Genomic DNA, 18,645 nt, shown 5'->3' with positions numbered 1-18,645 from the left:
TTGACTTTCTTTAGGACATGTTGCTATGATATCTCCAATTACTTGAATAATACCTGTTTTATCCCCAAATGTTAAATATGGCTTTTTAAATATTCTAAGAATTAACTCTAAATAGTTACTTGCATATTGTTCAAACTCTTTTTGTATTGTTATACTAATATCACCTACAAGTTCACATAACAATTTGTATATGTTTGGTGGTAATTCACTATTTAACCATTCTACCGTTTTTGGAATTAATGGAAGACAATATGGTGCAAAACTTGCTTCAAGTGAATAACACATTGACCCTATTAACATCAATGATGGTTCTGGTGTCATTGGAAATGCTTTAATTGCAATACCAAATAATGAATCACAAATTGGCTTATTTGAAAGCAATGTTGAAATTACTTCATTTCCTGATGTTCCATTCTTTGTTGCACTTACACAACTATCTAAGAATAAGATAGAATAACCTAAAAGATCTGATGAATTAAATAATTGTGTTGACATACAATCACTTAAAATAAAACGAATAATTATAATTACCATTTCATAAGAATATTAAATAAAACATAACAAAGACTTTTTAATATTCAAAGTACAGTTTGTATACTCTTTAAACTTACGACTCAATATAATTTGTTGTTGTAGTATTAAAGTGAATTCAATATTGTACTTATTCTTGCTCTTTGTCATAAAAAGAAGGTTTGTCCAAAGTTATACTAATTCAGAAAGTATTTCTTGTTATATTAGTTGTTGTTAATAATGTAGTGATAATAGATTCTTGAATCCAGAAAAAAAATCTTAAATTTTAAAATATAAATAATTTAAAATGTGATTTATGACAATTTAATGAAATTTCATTTTAAAAACAAAAATTTGTGTTTTTGTAAAAATACTTAAAAATAAATTTAAGATGAACGAACCGAAAATGAAATTAATTTTTTAATAAACACCAACAAACAAATAAACAATATTCATAGAATTGTTTGTTTATTGGAGCGGATTCACAGGAGGAGGTAATGAATCTTGTTGTGATTGATTTGGCACAACCATAGATGTATCTTGAATTGATTGAGATTCATGATGGTCATCAGATTTTCTAACTTGAACATTTTGTTGAGATGGCTTTCTTTTAATACCCATTTTCTTTATTGTTTTAGATAAATAACTGACAGAAATACCATAACCTCCATCCTTTAATCTATCTTTCATTGTTTTAAGAGTAATTCCATCATTATCATGTAATATACTTTGAATTTTTTCTTGTAAATCTGTATTTTCTGACTTTTTACGACCTCTTTTTTTGAGGACACTACTTGTTTCATCAATTAATGGTTTATCATCTTCAATTTTTGAAATACACTTTTTAATAGTTCCTTTGGTAAGATCAGTCAAAATTGAGATTTCTTTTGCTTTATACCCTCTTCTTCTCATATTTTTAATAATCCTCATCATGTCATCACTTACTCTGTCTTTTCTTCTCACAACCTTAGGTTGGAATATTTCTCTTTGACTATCTTCTTCAGATTTTTTAATTTCTTTTTTTTCTGTTTCTCCATTTGTTGATGGAGGTAATGAGTGTTGTAAAACATCCTCAGTGTGGATTTGTGATATCGAGTAGTCCTCCATTACAATACTTAAATTTTGGAGTTGTTCTTCAAATTTCTTCATTTTTTCCTTCTAACTCTGTTGGATTGTTTAAGGGTTTTGTTTTCTCTTTTTTCACTCTCAATCAATTAGACTTCTTATACTGTATTTTCCAACGATTTTATCTAAGTTTTTTTCATTTTATATGGAAAATAATTCTTCTCTTTTTAAACCCATATTTTCTTTTTCCAAAATAAATTCACTTCAAAGAAGAAAAAATATCTCTTAGTAGAATAGTTGTTGATAGAATTATTAAGTTAGTTTAATCACTATAAATTAGTTGGTGCTTGTTTACAAAGTGTTGACATTCTTTTATTGTTGAGAAGCATTCTTCAATAAAGGATACTCTATGATAAAGAATGGTTTAACAATACCAGTCTAGTTTTATGACTTACAAAAACAAAGGGTGTGATAGGAGAATGTTGCTTCTTTTAATTATTGTTTAATTTACAAAACATTTAGATTATTGTTTAAAATTTGTTTTTATGAATGGTTAGGATAGATGTTATTAATACATGCACTAAAAGAATCGTTAAAAAATTTTGTTTAGTTGAGGTGTGAATAAGAATTAATAAATGTTTCTTATTTTTAAGTTGTTTAGTATTTATAATTTAAAGAATATCTAGAAATATCTAGAATTAAAAAAGGAAGAGAGTTAAGCAAGAGTAATTTATTTATATTTTTTAAGATTGTATTAATCTAATACAATTGTTCATAATATCTTTTTTTTAGTCTCCATATTTTTGAATTATTTTATTTGTGTTTGGAACACATTATCATAAAAGAGGTTTTTAATGTAACAATTGACAAAAAAATTATTAGTCTTAACTTCAAGAGTTAAAAGATGTAGGAAATAAACCACTTTAAATTTGCACCAAAAGTAAATTAGTTTTAATTAAACAATATTGAATATATATTCTTGAAATTTAATTTAATAAATAGTATTCAATTGAAAAATAATATATTTAAAAATATAATTTAAAATATTTTTTAAAAATAGAATATGAAAGATTTTTTAAAAAATAAACAATTCAAGGAAATATAAAAGAATAAATACAACAATATATCTTTCAATTAAGAAATGATTGGATAATAATTAACATTTAATGTTTCTGTTGTTATTTAATAAATATGAAATAAACATATTTAATAAGAAATATAAATTTAAAATAATATTGTAATTACGTTTTGTAGAATTTTAGAAAATAAAAAAACAATAACAAAATAAATCAATTTATGTTTTTGAAAGAAATATTAATTAATTATTTCTTCATTGATTCAAGCAGTTCAATGAATTTTGAAGAATTTAACAAATCAGATCCTCCAATAATAAATTTTTGAGTAGGATTAGTTCTATTTCTTGTAGCAATACTAACTTCTTCTTCTAATGTAACACCACCTACAATATATATAATAAATTCTCTTCCATTAGCACTACTTCCTCTACAAAATGGGAATTTATCTAATAATTGTTGATTAATTAGTGGATCATATAATTGTTCTAATACTGGTTTATGTTGAACAAATACATTTTCAACTCCAGCAACACTTTTCTTAACAAACCCAACAATTGATTTAACTTTATTAAAAATTTCAATTGGGCGTTTAGAACTTCCAGCATATCTTAATACAACATCAATTAATTGAATTTGATTTCTTGGAATTCCTTTAATTGTTAATTCTTCAATAATATCTTGTGCTTTATCTTCATATTTTAAAGCATATAATAGTCCAACTCTTAATTTATCTTCTACTTCATAATCTCCTTCAAAAAATTGAATAACACTTTGATAAAGTTCTTGTCTTCCTGATCCACAAACAATATCTTGTTCAAGTCGAGAAACATCAAGCATTTTTCTTCTACTTACTATTTTGTTTATAACATTCATAATTCCAAGATGTTTCTTTACTCCTGCAGATTCTTTTTTTAATTGTGGAATTTGTTCAATTGTTTCTTTCATTTCTTCTAATGATCGATATTGTTTACTTGCTATACCTGCTTTTTTAGTTAATTCATTTACAGAAGCAATAATAGAATCAGTAATATCACTAAATAATAAATACATATGTTCATTAAAGAAAGAATCATTTGAAAGAATAATTGGTTTATTATCTAATACAATTTTACCATTTTCAATACCTATAAATTCATGAATCATTGCTTGATATGTCCATTGTGTTAAAAGTGGTGTAATTGGATCAAATGAACGATCAAGAATAAGAATTGTAGTACCATTCATTGGTCCAAATATTTTCTTTTGTCTTTCTAATCCTTGAGTAAGTCCTTCAGCAATACGTTTACTTAATTCACTATTTTGTTGATATCTAATTGCTGGATTTTTTTTTAATGAAAGACAAAGAGCCATAAGGGAATCAATAGTTTTTTGTTCATTTTTCATTGAATTTGAACCTACCACTGAATAATAATTAGGACATGATGAAATAAATAAATCATCATTAACTGGCATATAATCAACATATAATTCCATTACTTTTTGAACAACTTCATGTACATCAGATTGACTTAATAATGATATTTGAGTTGAGTCAAGAAAATTAGTAAAAAACAAATAATATTTCCCATATTTTGGATTATTTAATTCTTTTCTTAACAATTCCATATTTTCTTTTGTTGGTCTAAGTAAACAAATAGCATTGAGGTGTGGTAATGTATCTCGTGTTTGATCACTTAATTGTTGAACTAAATATACTTCTTTTTGAATAATTTCAGTCATTCCAAATAAAATAGAAACAACAGGAATAGTGTCTGCATCCATTATCAGTGCTTTCATTCCAGGTGTTTCATTAAATGTAAAATTTAAATATTCTTGAAGAGCATTAATAACATTCATTTCTTTTTGATTCTGATTGAGTTCTTTTTGTTTTTTTTTAGTTTTACTTTATTTTTGTTATTTGTTCTTTTTTCAACTTTGTGTTATTTGAAATTATCAAAATTATAAGAAAATATATTATAATTAATATATTTTCATTAAACAATAAAAAAAGAAGAACTTTCAGTAACTTAATGTCTTTTAGAAAAATTGGTGATACTGAAGAAGGTTTAAGGTCAAAAAGAAATGAAAGGATTGATGATAGAAGAAAGAAGAGAGAACAACTAATGGAACAAAGAAGAAAGGAAGAAAGTGTGTCAACGAGTCAACAACAAAAAGCTGCAAAAGAAAAAATTCAACAAGAGAGAAATGAATTTTTAAGAGAAAAGTATAAAGAATTAGAAGAACAAACTCATCAGCAAATAACCGTTTTAAGTAGTACTCCTGATGAAAACAGGCTATATAATTTGATGGTTATAATTGCATCTGAAAGTTTGAAGAATAAAGAGTTACATATTGTTTTTTCTTCAAGAATAATACCAGAATTGATTAGTGGTATATTTTTGTATTTAAACAAACCATTATTAGATACAGTTATAGTAAATCAAGAGCGATTATTTAGTGTTTATGGACAACTTCTAAATATTATATCTGATATTGATATTGAAACATTAAAAAGTTTTGAGAAATACGGATTAATTGAATCAACTTTTAAATTATTATATAGAAGAGATGAAGTGATTAGTGTCATATTAGATCTTATTACAAAATTATGTACATCTCGTTACTTTTCAGAATTATATCTTGAGAAAGGAATCTTACAAAGATTAGTAGAAATTCTTGCTACAACAGAAAACCAATTATGTATGTGTCAACATACAGCAGCAATATTTGCTACATTATCTAAACAGTATTGTTTCAGTCATAATTATATAATACAGTATATTCCTTTATTCTCTAAATTATTTTCTATTGATGATGAATCTGTATTGATTGAATGTGTTTCTGCTGCAACTTCATTATACAATGATTCAGTTTTTATAGACGAATTAAAACCAGTAAAAATTGAACAAAAAATATTGGAAATTCTTGATAAAACACAAAATGAAAGTTTAATTGATATATGTTTCCAATGTTTAGGAAAGTATTGTTATTTTAAAGATGATGTATTATTACAACCACAAATTATTTCTGCTGTTGTAAGTAAATTATCTATGACTGATAAAACTATATTAAGAAGAGGTTATTGGATGCTTTCTAATATCTCAGTTAGTAAATTTCCTGAAACTACTAAAGCAATTATTAATAGTGGAGCCTTTCTTTCTACATGCTGTACAATATTAGAAACAAATGATGTTAAAATTAAAAGTGAGGCTTGTTGGTTATTAGCTAATACAATATTTAAAATTAATGACTCAATGTATAATTTAATAAAAAGTGACATTGTTTATGCAGCAATTACTGCATGTTTACCATTTCAGGACACTAACTTTTGTTCAATTTTATTACAAGGAGTCACAAAGTTTATAGTTTACGATAATACTCTTCCAGAACCACAAGTTGCTGACGGTTTAATTTCTCATCATTTTGACGAAGGTCTTATTCCACTTATGTCATCTTCTATAACAAATATATCTAAATTAGCAATTACCTTGAATCATTTATTAGAACATAATTACCAACAAGATTTATAATTGAATATTATCTCTTCTGATTTTTCCTTCATTTAATCTTAAATATCCTTTTTTTTTATTTATTCTGGATAAATAATAAAGAATTTAAAATAATACTTCTATAAATATCTTATCTTCTTTTTTATATCTTAAGATAATAAAAATATCTTAAAAATCTTATCTTCATTTTTGCAATAGAATAATTTATATTTAGAAAAAAAGAATTTAAAATTTAGAGTAAAATCAATTTATGTTATATAACAATATTTTTTTGAAGAGAATAACGAAACAAATTAAAACAATAAGAAATGAATTATTGATTAAAATAATTTTTAATAGATTTAAGTAAATGAAGATAAACTTTGAATTGAAATTTTTATATTTTGATAATAAATAACTCTTTTCTTTATTTTTCATATTTTTTTTTAAATTCGTTTTTGGATTCTAAAATTGATAACATGATTTTATGAAATTAAATCCACAAGAAAGATGTTAAATTTGTTGTTGAAATAGTGACTTTAGATTACATACATCTCACACTGACTTTTCTATTCCATCGATAATCATCCCAACAAAATGTGGTTCAGTAAATTTGTAGGATCCTAAAATTACTCTCAAACCCTCAAGATCACAACCCATTTGATGTTCTAATTCATTAACTATGAAAGGAGTTATTGTTCCATCATTATATTTAGTGTTTAATTTCTTAAGTAATTCAGACATCAAATGTGCTTTCATAGAACATGAATTTAATAACTGTAACAAAACAGCACTAATTACTAAAGATTTATTTTGTTGTAATAGATTTAACACAAGGAGAGTATACTCAGAAAGGAATTGTGAGGTTGGAGGATTAAGTAATTCAGGAAGTATTTTTATAGTTGGGATAAATTGTGGAATGAAGAGTTTTTTTGAGGCATACATCATAAAATAATTTTGTCGTTGAATGAAATAACGGGATATACTTTGTGTTAAAGAACGTCCCACAGTTTGGTTAACTGGATCAATAACACAGAAAGGATAAGGTAGGAGGAAATATTGTTCTTCAGTGAAAGAGGTTAAACATATTGTTCTAAAAAATGGGTTTGGAATAGAGATAATTTTCTGTGATAGAGGTTGGGTATTTGGTTGATTATATAAATTAGCTTGATCTAAAGGATATAAAAGGTCATAAATGTATTGACTATAAGATGGAACATCTGATACAATTAGAGTGTAATGTGAAATAATATGATTTGCAATCACTTTTTGAAGAAATTCATATGATGGAACAAAAGGAATTTGTTTTAACTCTTTTTTCTTTTTAGGAATAGTTAAAGCAAGAAGATATTCATCAAAATGATTAATACATTTAGTTAAGGATCGAGTTAATGAATGATAACTAGTATCTTCAGTTTCATATTCACAATGACTTAACTGAAATTCAAAGAACAATTTATTAAGATTATCTAAAAAAACATCCCATAGAAATGTATTACTTGAGATTTCCATTTCATGAGGAATTAACATAGAGAATGTAGAAGATATTATAGGATATTCTTCTCGTTCCCAAGCACACATACAAGGAATATGAATTGTAAAAACAATATCTTCATAATTATAATTATTAAACTTAATAATACCATAGTTGTACATGTAGTATGTCGGAATTTTTTCGTGACGGTCTTTCACTGATTTTGTTGGTATTCTAGATAAAGAAGTTTTCATAGAAATAGATTTAAGGTATTGGTTCATACAATATTTCTCAATTGTACTTTGGCTATGAAGTCTTGGTAATGTAGGATTATTGTACTGAATATGGAGTTGTTTTTCGTAATAATCTGGAAAGAGTTTAATATTAAAAGATGAAATATGGCTTGAGGGATGAGTCATTTTAAATGTTAAATCACGATAAGACCATTTATTTTTTGTTAAAATCTTTTTATTAGTTGATTCTATCATACTATATAAATTAGACCAGATAACACCCCAATGTTGAATAATATTTTGACATTTAATGTTCATTGACTTTGCATTAGGAAAAGACTTGGTAGAATAATTAGAAGCCTTTTCTCTTACGTTCATATCCTATTTATTTATTTTTTTTTTTTTAAAGTTTTCTTTTTTATAAGAGGAAAAGTATGAAGAAAAATCAATTTATGTTGTTTATTATGTCTCTTCTGAATTTAGAGAGCATCAGAAATACGCTGTACAACATTTTGATATTTAACAACTGTAGTATTAGTTGTTCTTATTTGAACAAGTAATGAGTTTAATTGATGTAAAATAGTATCACAAGAAACTTGAATAGCATCAAGTTGATTTAATGAAACTATGACATTAGTCCTTAAATTTCCATCAGCTATTTTAATATTAAAGTTTTTATTTTCTAATGGATTAACTTCTTCTCCAAGCATGTGTACAAATTCGACGAAATTAGCTAATATTCTGTTATAAAGATCCAATTCTTTTTGACAAGAAGTATTTAACAATTGAGTTTTCATTTTAGATAATTTGGGTAAAATAATTCCTTTAATCTTTGTGATAGTTTGATTGATTTTTGTTTCTGTTTTTTGAGGGCCAAGAATATTATCTTCAGGATTATATTGTAATGAAAGCCTTAAATCTTTTTCTGTTGCTCTTCTACATGACGCAACAAGGAAGTTTGTACTCTTAATATCTTCATCCTCTCCAACAATATCGTCAACCATAATATCATGTAATGATCCACTACCAAGAGGTGTAATTGATCTTTTAATTTGTTCTTCTGGTTCATTTATTAACTCAGGAGTTTTACTTAATTTTATTTTAGAAGATTGTTTTTGAACTTTTGTATTAGTTCTTGTTTGAGGTTTCCAGAAATTAGATATATTATATTCTTCTAATTGTTCATCAAGTAAAAGACTAATAAGGGCATTTTTGCATTGAGGTAATAATGGTTGCATTTCTTGTACATCATCACATTTTTTTAATAATCTATAAGCAACGTGATGTTTTGATTTTAATTCTACAAATGCCATTTCAGCACGAGTTAATATTTGAGAGACAGTCATTTGTTGAGGTTCAGTGTTTTTAATATAATTTAAAAATGCAAGAGTGTTTTTAATATTTCCATTTGTACGTTCTGCATACTTTATAAAATTCTCTTGGATAGTAGGAACTTTAGTTATTGCTTCTTTTGTTAAAGTTTTTGATTGTTCTAATTTATTTTCTTTACATATTTCACAAAATTCCATAAGTCTTCCTCTGTCCACATCATTAGTAGTTAATTTATCTACTTCTTTTTCAGTAAGTAAAGACATAATTTGAGGAGTTGTATATCCAAGACGAACAAATACTTCTGTATAACTGACAAGGTTGTAAGGAATTAAATATTTAGCAACTCTAACAAATGTTTCTTCTTCACATGGAACTTCTATTGGATCAGTTGCTGAAATTCCATCAACTAAAACTGGTGTTACTCTACAAATGAGTTCTTTAAAACAAGGAGAAGTTTGGAATCTTTCAAAGAGATTTTTAGAGTTCATTTCTTGAAAAACATAGTTTTTAGCTTCTTCAAAAATATTTTGGTCACATCCTTGTGCGTATTGAACGAGAATTCTATTTCTAATAGGTTGTGTAATTGAAATTTCTTTTTCTGAACCAACGCTAATAAATTCTTCATATATTTTTCTACAAACCCATTCCCTTACATTTGCTGTTTTAATTTTAGCATAAATAAAAGCAGAACGGAAAAATTGAACATTCCTTTCTTCTCCAGTATTTTTTAAATACTTTTCTAAATATAATGAACCAATTCTACTTTCTACAATAGATTTAAATGTAGTTAATAATTTTAATGTTTTTGGAATACTTAAACCATCTTGAACAGCATTATACATTAAACCTTTGAAAGAAACAGCTTTTTCTCCTGTTAAATTAACAACAAGTTTCATATACTACAATTTAAGTCAAATATTTCATAACAAAAAAAAATATTCGATTTTGAATAGAAGGAAAAAAATAAATAAAAGAGTATTTTTAATATGAAAATATTTTACTCTTTCAATATCAATATAAACAATATTATTACAAAACACAAACTAATAGAATAATAGGATCCAACATATCATATCGTTGGTTAGCAATACATTGTATTTGTTCATTAGACATTCGAGGCAATTTTTTTGATAATTCTTTATAAAAAGATTCACAACAAAACAACTCGTTTTGAATTAATGGAATAGTTTTAAATGATATTCCTTCAGTTGAACTTAAGAATTGTTGAACTTCATCTTGAATAATAGAATTTCCATCATTGCTATAAATTGAACTAATTTGATCATTAATCGAATGAATAAGTGTCTCTGCAGTTTTCATTGTTTCTTTTAATGTTTTTAAGTCATTAACCAAGTTTAATACATTTTTCTTGAAAACTTCACAAAATTGTTTATCATAAACTAAGTTTGAACTACTTGAAGTGTCAGTTGGTTCATTTTTGAAACCCCTTTTCTTTTTATCCGACATGAATCTGCCAAATATGAGATGAAAATTAAAACACCATTTACTAATTTTTAATATTGTTTTTATCCTTTCAATAGTAACTCTCTCTTTGATTTTTTAAAAATAGATTCTTTAAATAACATAAATATTAATTTACAATAACTTGTGTTATTCTCTATCTGTTGAAAATGAATATACACTTAACAATTTCAATTATCATGCGTACTCTGAACTTAAATAATCTGGTTAATCATTGTATCACTACTGTTTAAAATGTCTCAAGAATCTCAGTCTCATTTCACACTTAATCATTCTGTTTTTTCAGAAAATTTATCCAAAAATGAAGACAATGATATCCTTCCATTTCAACCTAAGGAAGAACAAACAGAAAATCAATTAAAACTAAAAAAAGCTGATATCCAATTAAATATGAATCTATTTTCTTCTGAGAAAGAACAAAAACAACTAACCCCTCGAAAAATATTTTCTACAAAACCAAAAGTAAAGTTTGGTCAATTACTCTCTGATGAAAAACTTCAAGATATTGACCAAATTAAACCAGAAATAATTGTTGAATCTATTCCTAAACCGATCCCAAAACGTAGACCTTTCTTTCAAGATGATTCTAATAGTGAGCCTAAAATATTTTTTCCTTGTAATCCTCAAAGAAGTACTTTAACAATTGTTCCATCTAAAAGTGCTAGTCCTCAATTTGACCAATTACCTTCTTCTCAACCTATTAACACTAAAGAAGAATCTCAAGAGTCTACTTTTAAAAAAGCTTTTTATTCAAAAATAAATACACAATGGGATACAGTAATAACAGGTATTTCTCAAACTAATAAAATAAATCAAGAGATTATTTCTAATTCATCAATTACAAAGCCTTTAACAATTGGGAAAAGAACGAATCCAATTAATCTTACTAAAAGTAGTGCTGATGTATTAACTCATAAACCTAAACATAATGCAGTTACTCTTAGACCAACTAGTATTTCTTCTATTGTTAATGCCTTTAATCAAAATTCTATTATGCCACAAGAATATTTAAATAAACCATATTTTACAATAAAAACACCACATTCAAATATATTTAATCCAATACAACCAATAAATTGGATTACTTATGGAATTGAACCTTTAAGACAAGAAATAGCAAATAATTTAAGTTTATATAATGATATTCGTCATTTTGTATCTGATAAAAAACAATGGAAAAAAGAAAATATTTTGAACTACTTACCATTTTATGCTAATGCAAAACAAATTGGTGTGTTGGCATGTACATGGAATGTAAATCAAACTGTATTTACTAGACATGAAATTGATGAATGGACTGATGGTATTCGATTTAATCCAGATATTGTAGTTTGTGGAATGCAAGAATTAGAAATGGGTGTTGATGCAATTATTACTGGGAAAAAGTTTAGTGATAAGTCTATCCAATATGAACAAATATTATATCAATCAATTAATAGAGGACATTTACGGTATGAGAAATTAGGGTATTATCAATTATGTGGGGTTGTGTTATATGTATTCTTTAACAAAAAAATTCAAAATGAAATTAGTGAAGTTGGATTTGAAAATATAAGAGTTGGGGCAATGAGTGGGGCATTAGCCAATAAAGGAGGAGTTGCTTATAGAATGAAAGTCTATGATTCTACTATTTGTTTTGTTGTTAGTCATTTAGCGGCTCATCAAGAATTTTGGAATAAAAGAAATGAGGATTGGGCTGAAATTAGTAAAATGAAAATTTCATATTATGATAGTGTTTCAAGGTGTAGTAAAAAAGTTAACTTATTACAACATGATATAGTGATTTGGATGGGTGATTTAAATTATAGAATTGAAATGTCTGATATTGAAGTTCGTAAAAATATAAGAAAAAAAGATTATACAGAACTTGCCAAGAATGATCAATTACTAAATTCTATTCGAAGAAAACAAGCATTTCATAATTTTTATGAAGCTATTATTAATTTTGGACCAACATTTAAAGTTAAAATAGGAGAAAATAATGAGTATAAAGAAAATAGAATTCCTTCGTGGTGTGATAGAGTTTTATGGAAAACAGAAAATAGACATTTTGTTGATGCAAAAGAATATACTAGTCATGAATTATATACCTCTGACCATAAACCAGTTACTTGTTTTATGAATTTAGATTTACAATGTATTGATCAAGTGAAGAAACAAGAAATAGAACATTATTTAGATGAAGTAAGTAAAAAGTATATAAATATTATTATTCCTAATGTAAGTGTTGAACCAAATATTATTACTATTGATAATGTTGAATTATTAAAACAATATACCACTACTGTTTTATTGAAAAATAATGGAAAATTTGATATAAAATATCAAATTGAAGAAAACAATCAATCTGAGTATCATGAAGATTGGTTAACTATAAAACAGTGTAAAGGATTAATTGGTATTCTTGAAGGTAAAAATTCAATAAACATCCCTATTCAAATTTATATTAGTCAAACACAAGCTTGGATGTATCAAAATCGTAATTTGTTATTAAAAAAAATTAATATCTGGTTAGGAGATAATCGTTCTCAATCTATTTCATTTACTGTTATTGTTAAGACACTAACTAGTGTTATTGGAATGAGATTAGAGTCATTAAATCGCCTTGATCGTCCATTACTAGGAAGTCTTAATAAAGGAATTAATTATACTACATTACCGTTCTATATCCCAAAGGAATTTTATCGACTAACAAGTTATATTATTAGTCATTATCAACAATCTTGTTTTGTTGAAGTTCGTCCATTATTATATACTTCACAAGAAATGAGAAATATTATTCATTCGTTAAATACTGAAACTCCATTTCCTAATGGACCAATACAACTATTTTGTGATACCTTATTAATGTTTATATCTGGATTACATAAATGTTGTATATATTACAATATAGTAGAAAATTTATCTATATTAAGTCATTCAAAAATTAATCAAATTATTAAATTTGCAATTCCTGATGAATATCGTCATCTCTTTTTTTATTTAATTTCTTTTCTTAAGAAATTAATAGAAATGGGAGAAGATAAGACAATACTAATTACTCGTTTTGCTCCCTATATTTTTAGGTGTTATAACCCAACAAAAATTAGTCCATTTATTCATTTTCTTTCAACACTTTTAAGTAATCCATTGTCATTTTTAATTGAATAATGTTATTTCAAAAAAAAACAAATATTTGGTTTAATTCAATTATTTTATACTAATCATTAAGTATTCTGGTGAATGATTTAGCCTTATATAAATTATCTTTTCTTTTGAGATAAGATCGCCATGAACTAGAAACACTAATAAATTCTGAAGACTCTTCGAAACCACTACGTTCTTTTAATAACGCTTTTCTCAATTTAAGTGCTTCTTGTGGATCTATCATTTCTTTCTCTGGATTAAATGAATTTAATTGAATAGTAAATACCCCTCTTTCTCTTGCTAATGTCACAATAACTTGAGCAGTAATTGGTCTATTATCACTAAAACATGATCGTTCCACAATCCCTGAATACATAACAATCATTGGATATTGTGATGTACATGTTTCAACTGTATTTTTATCTATATCAATAAATGCTAAATCAGTATATTTTTGTTTTACAAGCATATTGGCAGCAATATCAAACTCTTTCTTTGCTTTAATACAATCCTCAGAAACACTATCACAAACTAACAAAATTAAATCCTTATAGTCATGTTTGTATGCTTCTAGTTCATTAGCATTAATTTCATGAACTAATCCTTGCTTATCCTCATCAATTGGATCACTATTTTTTATAAACTGTTTTACTCTACCATAGGCACACTCTTTAATGTAATTTCTAATCTCTGACCATTTCCCTTCTTCAGACAATATCAATGGAATAGTTGGCTCTAACGTCTTCATCGAATAAGAAAATACAGCAGGAGCTTCTCTGACAGGTAACAAATCAAGTATTTCATTTTGGTTATCAACATATGTGACTAACCATGGTCGATTTTCCAAAGCAATTTTTTTTAATTCAATGAGGTCATTTTCATTGATTTCTTTGTTGTAAAAAACTATGATATCTCTACTTCTAAAATTTCTTTTAATTATATCTGCATTTAAGTTTGAGACAATTGGGTTTGAATAAGAACAGATAGTCTTAAAAATTGTATTTATATCTATATCTAATGGAACTGGTAAAGGATTAAATTCGTTGTTATAAAGAATAAGAGACTTATAGGTATCTTTTATACTGTAAAAAGGAATACGCCGAACAGCCTTCGCAAGAGACAGAAAATCCTTAACCGTTTCTTGAGATGTGTAATGAAGTAATACAAACGTTTGGTTATTTAAAATCATTTTATCTAATTCAGTTGAATTAATTTCTCTTATTCCATAAATGATATTTTGTAAGTCATTGATTAGAATATCATCAACTTTAGAATAAAAAGTAATAACAAAATTATTGTAAACAACAAATTCAGGATATTTACGAATATCATGTAAATTGCAAATAGTTTCATTTTCATTACAATTAATATCAAAATAATTAATGGCTGAACTTGATATTTTTTTTTCTAACATTTTTAATTGACTAACAGTATCATTATCTCCTTTGTGAAAACCAACAACGGTGAGAGGACTCTCATCAAGAATAGTCCTAAATAAATCTTCAGTTACATGGATAACATTACCAAAAACAAGATTTAAAAAAAAGAGAAGAACAATAGAAAACATTTTGTTATTTTAATTTTTGGAGATTAAAAAAAATTAAGAATATTTCAATTAAAATTTAATTTTTATTTATTAATTTAATATTATTTTGTTCTATTTTATCTTTTATTTTATTTTCTTCCTTTATTCTTTTTATTTTGGTGTTATTAATTCTTTTCAGTATTTTAATGATATTATTGTTTCTCTTTCTTTTTATCAATTTGTTTTGTTTTTGTTCTTATTTCTATTTAGTATTTTAAATAATATTTCAATGCCAATTCTTTTAAATTAGATTAGGTTCTATAACAAATGTAAGTTCTCAATTAATTCAATTTAAATACTTTGTTCATCCTGTTGAAATATCTGTTAATTTTTTTTATATACTCCTATTTTGTTGTTATTCTTTTTTAGTTGTGTTGGGTCTTTTTTTGTGGTTTATTTCAACTTTAACATTAATTTCATAATTATATAATAGGCATTCACCACTTTTATTCATCCATTCTAAATATAGTTATTGTGTTTTATTCACAACAGATATTTTATTGAACTCAACGCCTCATCTTTTTAAGTTATGATTGTTATTATCATTATAATTCTAATATGTTTAAATATATTTACAGTCATTAGACCAATATGTTAATTTATAATAATTTAATAATAACAGAATAAATAATTTTTATTCTCTTTTATTTAGTTCGTATTAGTTTAATTATTTTTTATATCATTTTCTTACTTCCCTTTATTCTATTTCTCTATGCCAGAAGTAAATTATAATGAAGAAATTGAAATAATTACTTCTCAATGTCATAAAATCCAATTGTCCTTTTCTTTAAATTTATTTTTTAAAAAATATAAAATTCTTTTTTCCGTTGTATTAAATAACATAAAAAATCATTTTATTTTATTCTATTTTCATTTATATTAACATAATTAAACAAAAATAATAATTGACAGCTAATAATGACTTTAATAAATACAGTCATCATTTATCTTAAATTCTAAAGTTTAATTGATTAATTATAATATAAATAAATGTAAAATTATATTATAAAAAACAAAATAATCAAAAAAATTTAATTTTAAATTATTCAATTTAAAAAAAATATAAAAATTTTATTAATAGTAAAAACAGACCAATCAAAAGAAAAGATACTTTTAATAAAAAACAGATTTTTGAATAATCAAATTATTTATTAGTTCTTATTTTATACATTTTAATTATTTGTAATAAAGTTTTAGATTTATTTTTAGTTCCTTTTAAATTTTTAATGATCATTATTAAATTAAACCTCAATAAAACTGTATTTATAAAAGAATAGAACTGTAAAATGTAGATTAGTAAATGGCTGCCCAAAACGTTATTATTGAATCTTGTGATAAAACAAATTTCACTGTAACAGAAGATTGTGCCAAGCAATCTGTCCTTGTCCAAAATCTTATGAAAGAAAGATCATCAGCTGATGAACCAATTCCAATTACTAGTGTTTCTAAAGAAATTATGGAACACATTATTAGATGGATGAATTACCATAACGAACATCCACATATGTACAATGATACTCCAGAAGATAGATGTAGACTTTCAAAGCTTCATCCATGGGATATTCAATTTTGTGATGAATTAGAAAAAGATACTCTTTTTGGAGTTTTTCATGGTGCTATTTTCATGCAAATTCCAATGCTTATTGAATCATGTGCTCGTTGCGTTGCAAAACATTTAGTTGGAAAATCACCAGCAGAAATGAGAGAATATTTGAATGAAGCAGATGAATATACTCCAGAAGAACTTGAAGAACTTAAGAAGAAATTTGCTCATTAATTTTTTTTAGTTTTTAATTTTTCATTTTTTTAAAATAAATAAAATAAATAGTAATATTGTTGATTCAATGATTCACTAAATTGTTTATAATCACAATCTACTGCAACGTTTAATGCTTCAAAAGCACCCACTTCTTCACAAATGTTTTGGTAAATAATATCTCTACGTTCAATCTAAAATAATTAAAAATTTTTTTTTTTAAGAAAATCTTTTCAAACATTTTCCTTTTCTTTTTCCAACATTCTTTTAGCATGAAGAAGATATGATAATTCATCACTTGAATATGTATTTTCCATTTTTCTTTTATTTATGAAATTCAATAATTTTTTTCTTTTTTGAGTTCTTTAACAATTTTTATACATTTTTTTTCAAATAAAATGAAAAGTATTTAGAGATTGAAATTTCTATTTTTTCATTTCCTCTTTGATTAATAAAAACAAATTTTATAAATTATAATAAAAAAATATTAATATTTAATTATAGGGTTAAGGAAGAAGATTCTACGTTCTTTACAAGTTCAAAATTGTTCTGTGAAAGGATTATAACACATTATGAGTGAACAAAGTAATAATGACCTTAATGACTATTATGATTTTCCACTTCAAAAATTAGTTATAGCATTTGAATATTTTATTATTGCAATTTTATGTATAATTCAAAGTATTAGAATAGTCAAAAACCAGTTTGTTATTTAACAAAATAATTAAAGTGAATAACTTAATATTTTAGCCACAGATTTTGTGGGTTTCAAAACTTAGTTATTTTATTTGCCTTATCGTGGTGTGTATTTAGAGTTGTTGATTTAATGATTGCATTCTTTTTATTCCTTTTTTCTGATTTTGAAAAAGAGAATTCTATAGAAATGTCAATTCAATGGATGATATCAGAGTTTGTATTTTTATTATTTATTTAAATTATTTATTTAGTATTAGTGTTCCAAGTTTTGTAATGGTTGCAATATTATCTTTTGTAACATATTATTATGCTTCATTAATTCACCAACACAAATGGAATAATTGGAAAATAAATATTATTGTTATAATTCTTTTATTAAATTTCTTTCATATTCTTTCTTTATCAGTGATTGATATTATGTTAGTGTTTGAACAAACAAAATACTTAATTATTTCTACATTTGCATTTAGTGGTGTTACATACTTTATTTTATTAGTTGGTTTATATTATGTTTCAATAAGAATCTTCTTTATTAATTCTCGTGACCTTGAACAATCTCATCCAAGTCCAATTCAAATGGGAGTTGCTGGTATTATTATTTGTTTAACTATTTCTACTCGTTTTATTTATGATTTAGTGAGTTCTATTGAAGGAAGGTCACTTCTTTCTTTATTGTGCTCTGCAGAAATTCCATCAACTGTTTGTGAAAATAATTTTAGTGCTGTAACTTTATTTGCTCAATTAATGGAATGTGTATTAATGACTTTGTGGGAAAAATTCCATTAACTTGTCTTATTGTATTGTTTTGGAATATTCCAAAGAGTAAATCATATGACCCTTTCC

The 18,645-nt window shown here is 25.0% G+C and overlaps 10 protein-coding genes across 10 annotated transcripts, besides 27 other annotated features; 4 read left to right on the top strand and 6 right to left on the bottom strand.

The window, feature by feature from the left end:
- EDI_159130 (uncharacterized protein) lies at positions 1 to 534 on the bottom strand (the record flags this gene model as incomplete). The annotated part of the gene is made up of 1 exon (XM_001735916.1): positions 1 to 534. A coding segment is annotated over one exon (534 nt), but the record flags the coding sequence as incomplete, so codon positions are not given.
- Positions 535 to 779: 245 nt separating this feature from the next.
- Positions 780 to 900: a sequence feature (AT_rich).
- Positions 901 to 978: 78 nt separating this feature from the next.
- Positions 979 to 1,617, bottom strand: EDI_159120 (uncharacterized protein; the record flags this gene model as incomplete). The annotated part of the gene is made up of 1 exon (XM_001735915.1): positions 979 to 1,617. One exon carries the CDS (start codon positions 1,615 to 1,617, stop codon positions 979 to 981), a length of 639 nt encoding a protein of 212 aa, XP_001735967.1.
- A 684-nt stretch (positions 1,618 to 2,301) lies between these two features.
- Positions 2,302 to 2,322: a sequence feature (AT_rich).
- Positions 2,323 to 2,516: 194 nt separating this feature from the next.
- Positions 2,517 to 2,812: a sequence feature (AT_rich).
- Positions 2,813 to 2,829: 17 nt separating this feature from the next.
- Positions 2,830 to 2,903: a sequence feature (AT_rich).
- EDI_159110 (vacuolar protein sorting-associated protein, putative) lies at positions 2,898 to 4,487 on the bottom strand (the record flags this gene model as incomplete). The annotated part of the gene is made up of 1 exon (XM_001735914.1): positions 2,898 to 4,487. One exon carries the CDS (start codon positions 4,485 to 4,487, stop codon positions 2,898 to 2,900), a length of 1,590 nt encoding a protein of 529 aa, XP_001735966.1.
- Positions 4,483 to 4,576: a microsatellite.
- Position 4,577: 1 nt separating this feature from the next.
- Positions 4,578 to 4,640: a sequence feature (AT_rich).
- A 20-nt stretch (positions 4,641 to 4,660) lies between these two features.
- On the top strand, positions 4,661 to 6,160 carry EDI_159100 (uncharacterized protein; the record flags this gene model as incomplete). Its single annotated transcript, XM_001735913.1, has 1 exon — positions 4,661 to 6,160. One exon carries the CDS (start codon positions 4,661 to 4,663, stop codon positions 6,158 to 6,160), a length of 1,500 nt encoding a protein of 499 aa, XP_001735965.1.
- Positions 6,161 to 6,228: 68 nt separating this feature from the next.
- Positions 6,229 to 6,315: a sequence feature (AT_rich).
- Positions 6,316 to 6,337: 22 nt separating this feature from the next.
- Positions 6,338 to 6,571: a sequence feature (AT_rich).
- A 102-nt stretch (positions 6,572 to 6,673) lies between these two features.
- On the bottom strand, positions 6,674 to 8,203 carry EDI_159090 (uncharacterized protein; the record flags this gene model as incomplete). The annotated part of the gene is made up of 1 exon (XM_001735912.1): positions 6,674 to 8,203. The coding sequence occupies one exon, from the start codon at positions 8,201 to 8,203 to the stop codon at positions 6,674 to 6,676; it is 1,530 nt and encodes a 509-aa protein (XP_001735964.1).
- Positions 7,733 to 7,760: a sequence feature (AT_rich).
- Positions 8,204 to 8,207: 4 nt separating the features above from the next.
- Positions 8,208 to 8,249: a sequence feature (AT_rich).
- Positions 8,250 to 8,304: 55 nt separating this feature from the next.
- On the bottom strand, positions 8,305 to 10,624 carry EDI_159080 (uncharacterized protein; the record flags this gene model as incomplete). The annotated part of the gene is made up of 2 exons (XM_001735911.1): positions 8,305 to 10,056; positions 10,202 to 10,624. 2 exons carry the CDS (start codon positions 10,622 to 10,624, stop codon positions 8,305 to 8,307), a joined length of 2,175 nt encoding a protein of 724 aa, XP_001735963.1.
- Positions 9,188 to 9,208: a sequence feature (AT_rich).
- Positions 10,115 to 10,157: a sequence feature (AT_rich).
- An 88-nt stretch (positions 10,625 to 10,712) lies between the features above and the next one.
- Positions 10,713 to 10,756: a sequence feature (AT_rich).
- Positions 10,757 to 10,873: 117 nt separating this feature from the next.
- On the top strand, positions 10,874 to 13,789 carry EDI_159070 (type II inositol-1,4,5-trisphosphate 5-phosphatase precursor, putative; the record flags this gene model as incomplete). Its single annotated transcript, XM_001735910.1, has 1 exon — positions 10,874 to 13,789. One exon carries the CDS (start codon positions 10,874 to 10,876, stop codon positions 13,787 to 13,789), a length of 2,916 nt encoding a protein of 971 aa, XP_001735962.1.
- A 49-nt stretch (positions 13,790 to 13,838) lies between these two features.
- Positions 13,839 to 15,332, bottom strand: EDI_159060 (uncharacterized protein; the record flags this gene model as incomplete). Its single annotated transcript, XM_001735909.1, has 1 exon — positions 13,839 to 15,332. One exon carries the CDS (start codon positions 15,330 to 15,332, stop codon positions 13,839 to 13,841), a length of 1,494 nt encoding a protein of 497 aa, XP_001735961.1.
- Positions 15,333 to 15,354: 22 nt separating this feature from the next.
- Positions 15,355 to 15,404: a sequence feature (AT_rich).
- Positions 15,405 to 15,468: a microsatellite.
- A 21-nt stretch (positions 15,469 to 15,489) lies between these two features.
- Positions 15,490 to 15,566: a microsatellite.
- A 378-nt stretch (positions 15,567 to 15,944) lies between these two features.
- Positions 15,945 to 15,969: a sequence feature (AT_rich).
- A 13-nt stretch (positions 15,970 to 15,982) lies between these two features.
- Positions 15,983 to 16,058: a microsatellite.
- Positions 16,059 to 16,129: a repeat region.
- A 7-nt stretch (positions 16,130 to 16,136) lies between these two features.
- Positions 16,137 to 16,257: a sequence feature (AT_rich).
- A 66-nt stretch (positions 16,258 to 16,323) lies between these two features.
- Positions 16,324 to 16,456: a microsatellite.
- Positions 16,457 to 16,461: 5 nt separating this feature from the next.
- Positions 16,462 to 16,596: a sequence feature (AT_rich).
- Positions 16,597 to 16,650: 54 nt separating this feature from the next.
- On the top strand, positions 16,651 to 17,127 carry EDI_159050 (glycoprotein FP21 precursor, putative; the record flags this gene model as incomplete). The annotated part of the gene is made up of 1 exon (XM_001735908.1): positions 16,651 to 17,127. One exon carries the CDS (start codon positions 16,651 to 16,653, stop codon positions 17,125 to 17,127), a length of 477 nt encoding a protein of 158 aa, XP_001735960.1.
- Positions 17,123 to 17,185: a sequence feature (AT_rich).
- Positions 17,186 to 17,301: 116 nt separating this feature from the next.
- Positions 17,302 to 17,329: a sequence feature (AT_rich).
- A 224-nt stretch (positions 17,330 to 17,553) lies between these two features.
- Positions 17,554 to 17,609: a sequence feature (AT_rich).
- A 69-nt stretch (positions 17,610 to 17,678) lies between these two features.
- On the top strand, positions 17,679 to 18,588 carry EDI_159040 (uncharacterized protein; the record flags this gene model as incomplete). The annotated part of the gene is made up of 3 exons (XM_001735907.1): positions 17,679 to 17,809; positions 17,857 to 18,015; positions 18,060 to 18,588. 3 exons carry the CDS (start codon positions 17,679 to 17,681, stop codon positions 18,586 to 18,588), a joined length of 819 nt encoding a protein of 272 aa, XP_001735959.1.
- Positions 18,021 to 18,052: a sequence feature (AT_rich).
- Positions 18,148 to 18,185: a sequence feature (AT_rich).
- Positions 18,589 to 18,645: the final 57 nt, after the last annotated feature.

The sequence above is a fragment of the Entamoeba dispar genome, genomic scaffold, assembly GCF_000209125.1.
Source record: "Entamoeba dispar SAW760 scf_1105229459533 genomic scaffold, whole genome shotgun sequence".
NCBI classification, from domain to species: domain Eukaryota; phylum Evosea; order Mastigamoebida; family Endamoebidae; genus Entamoeba; species Entamoeba dispar.
This window is presented reverse-complemented; position numbering and strand designations above follow the sequence as displayed.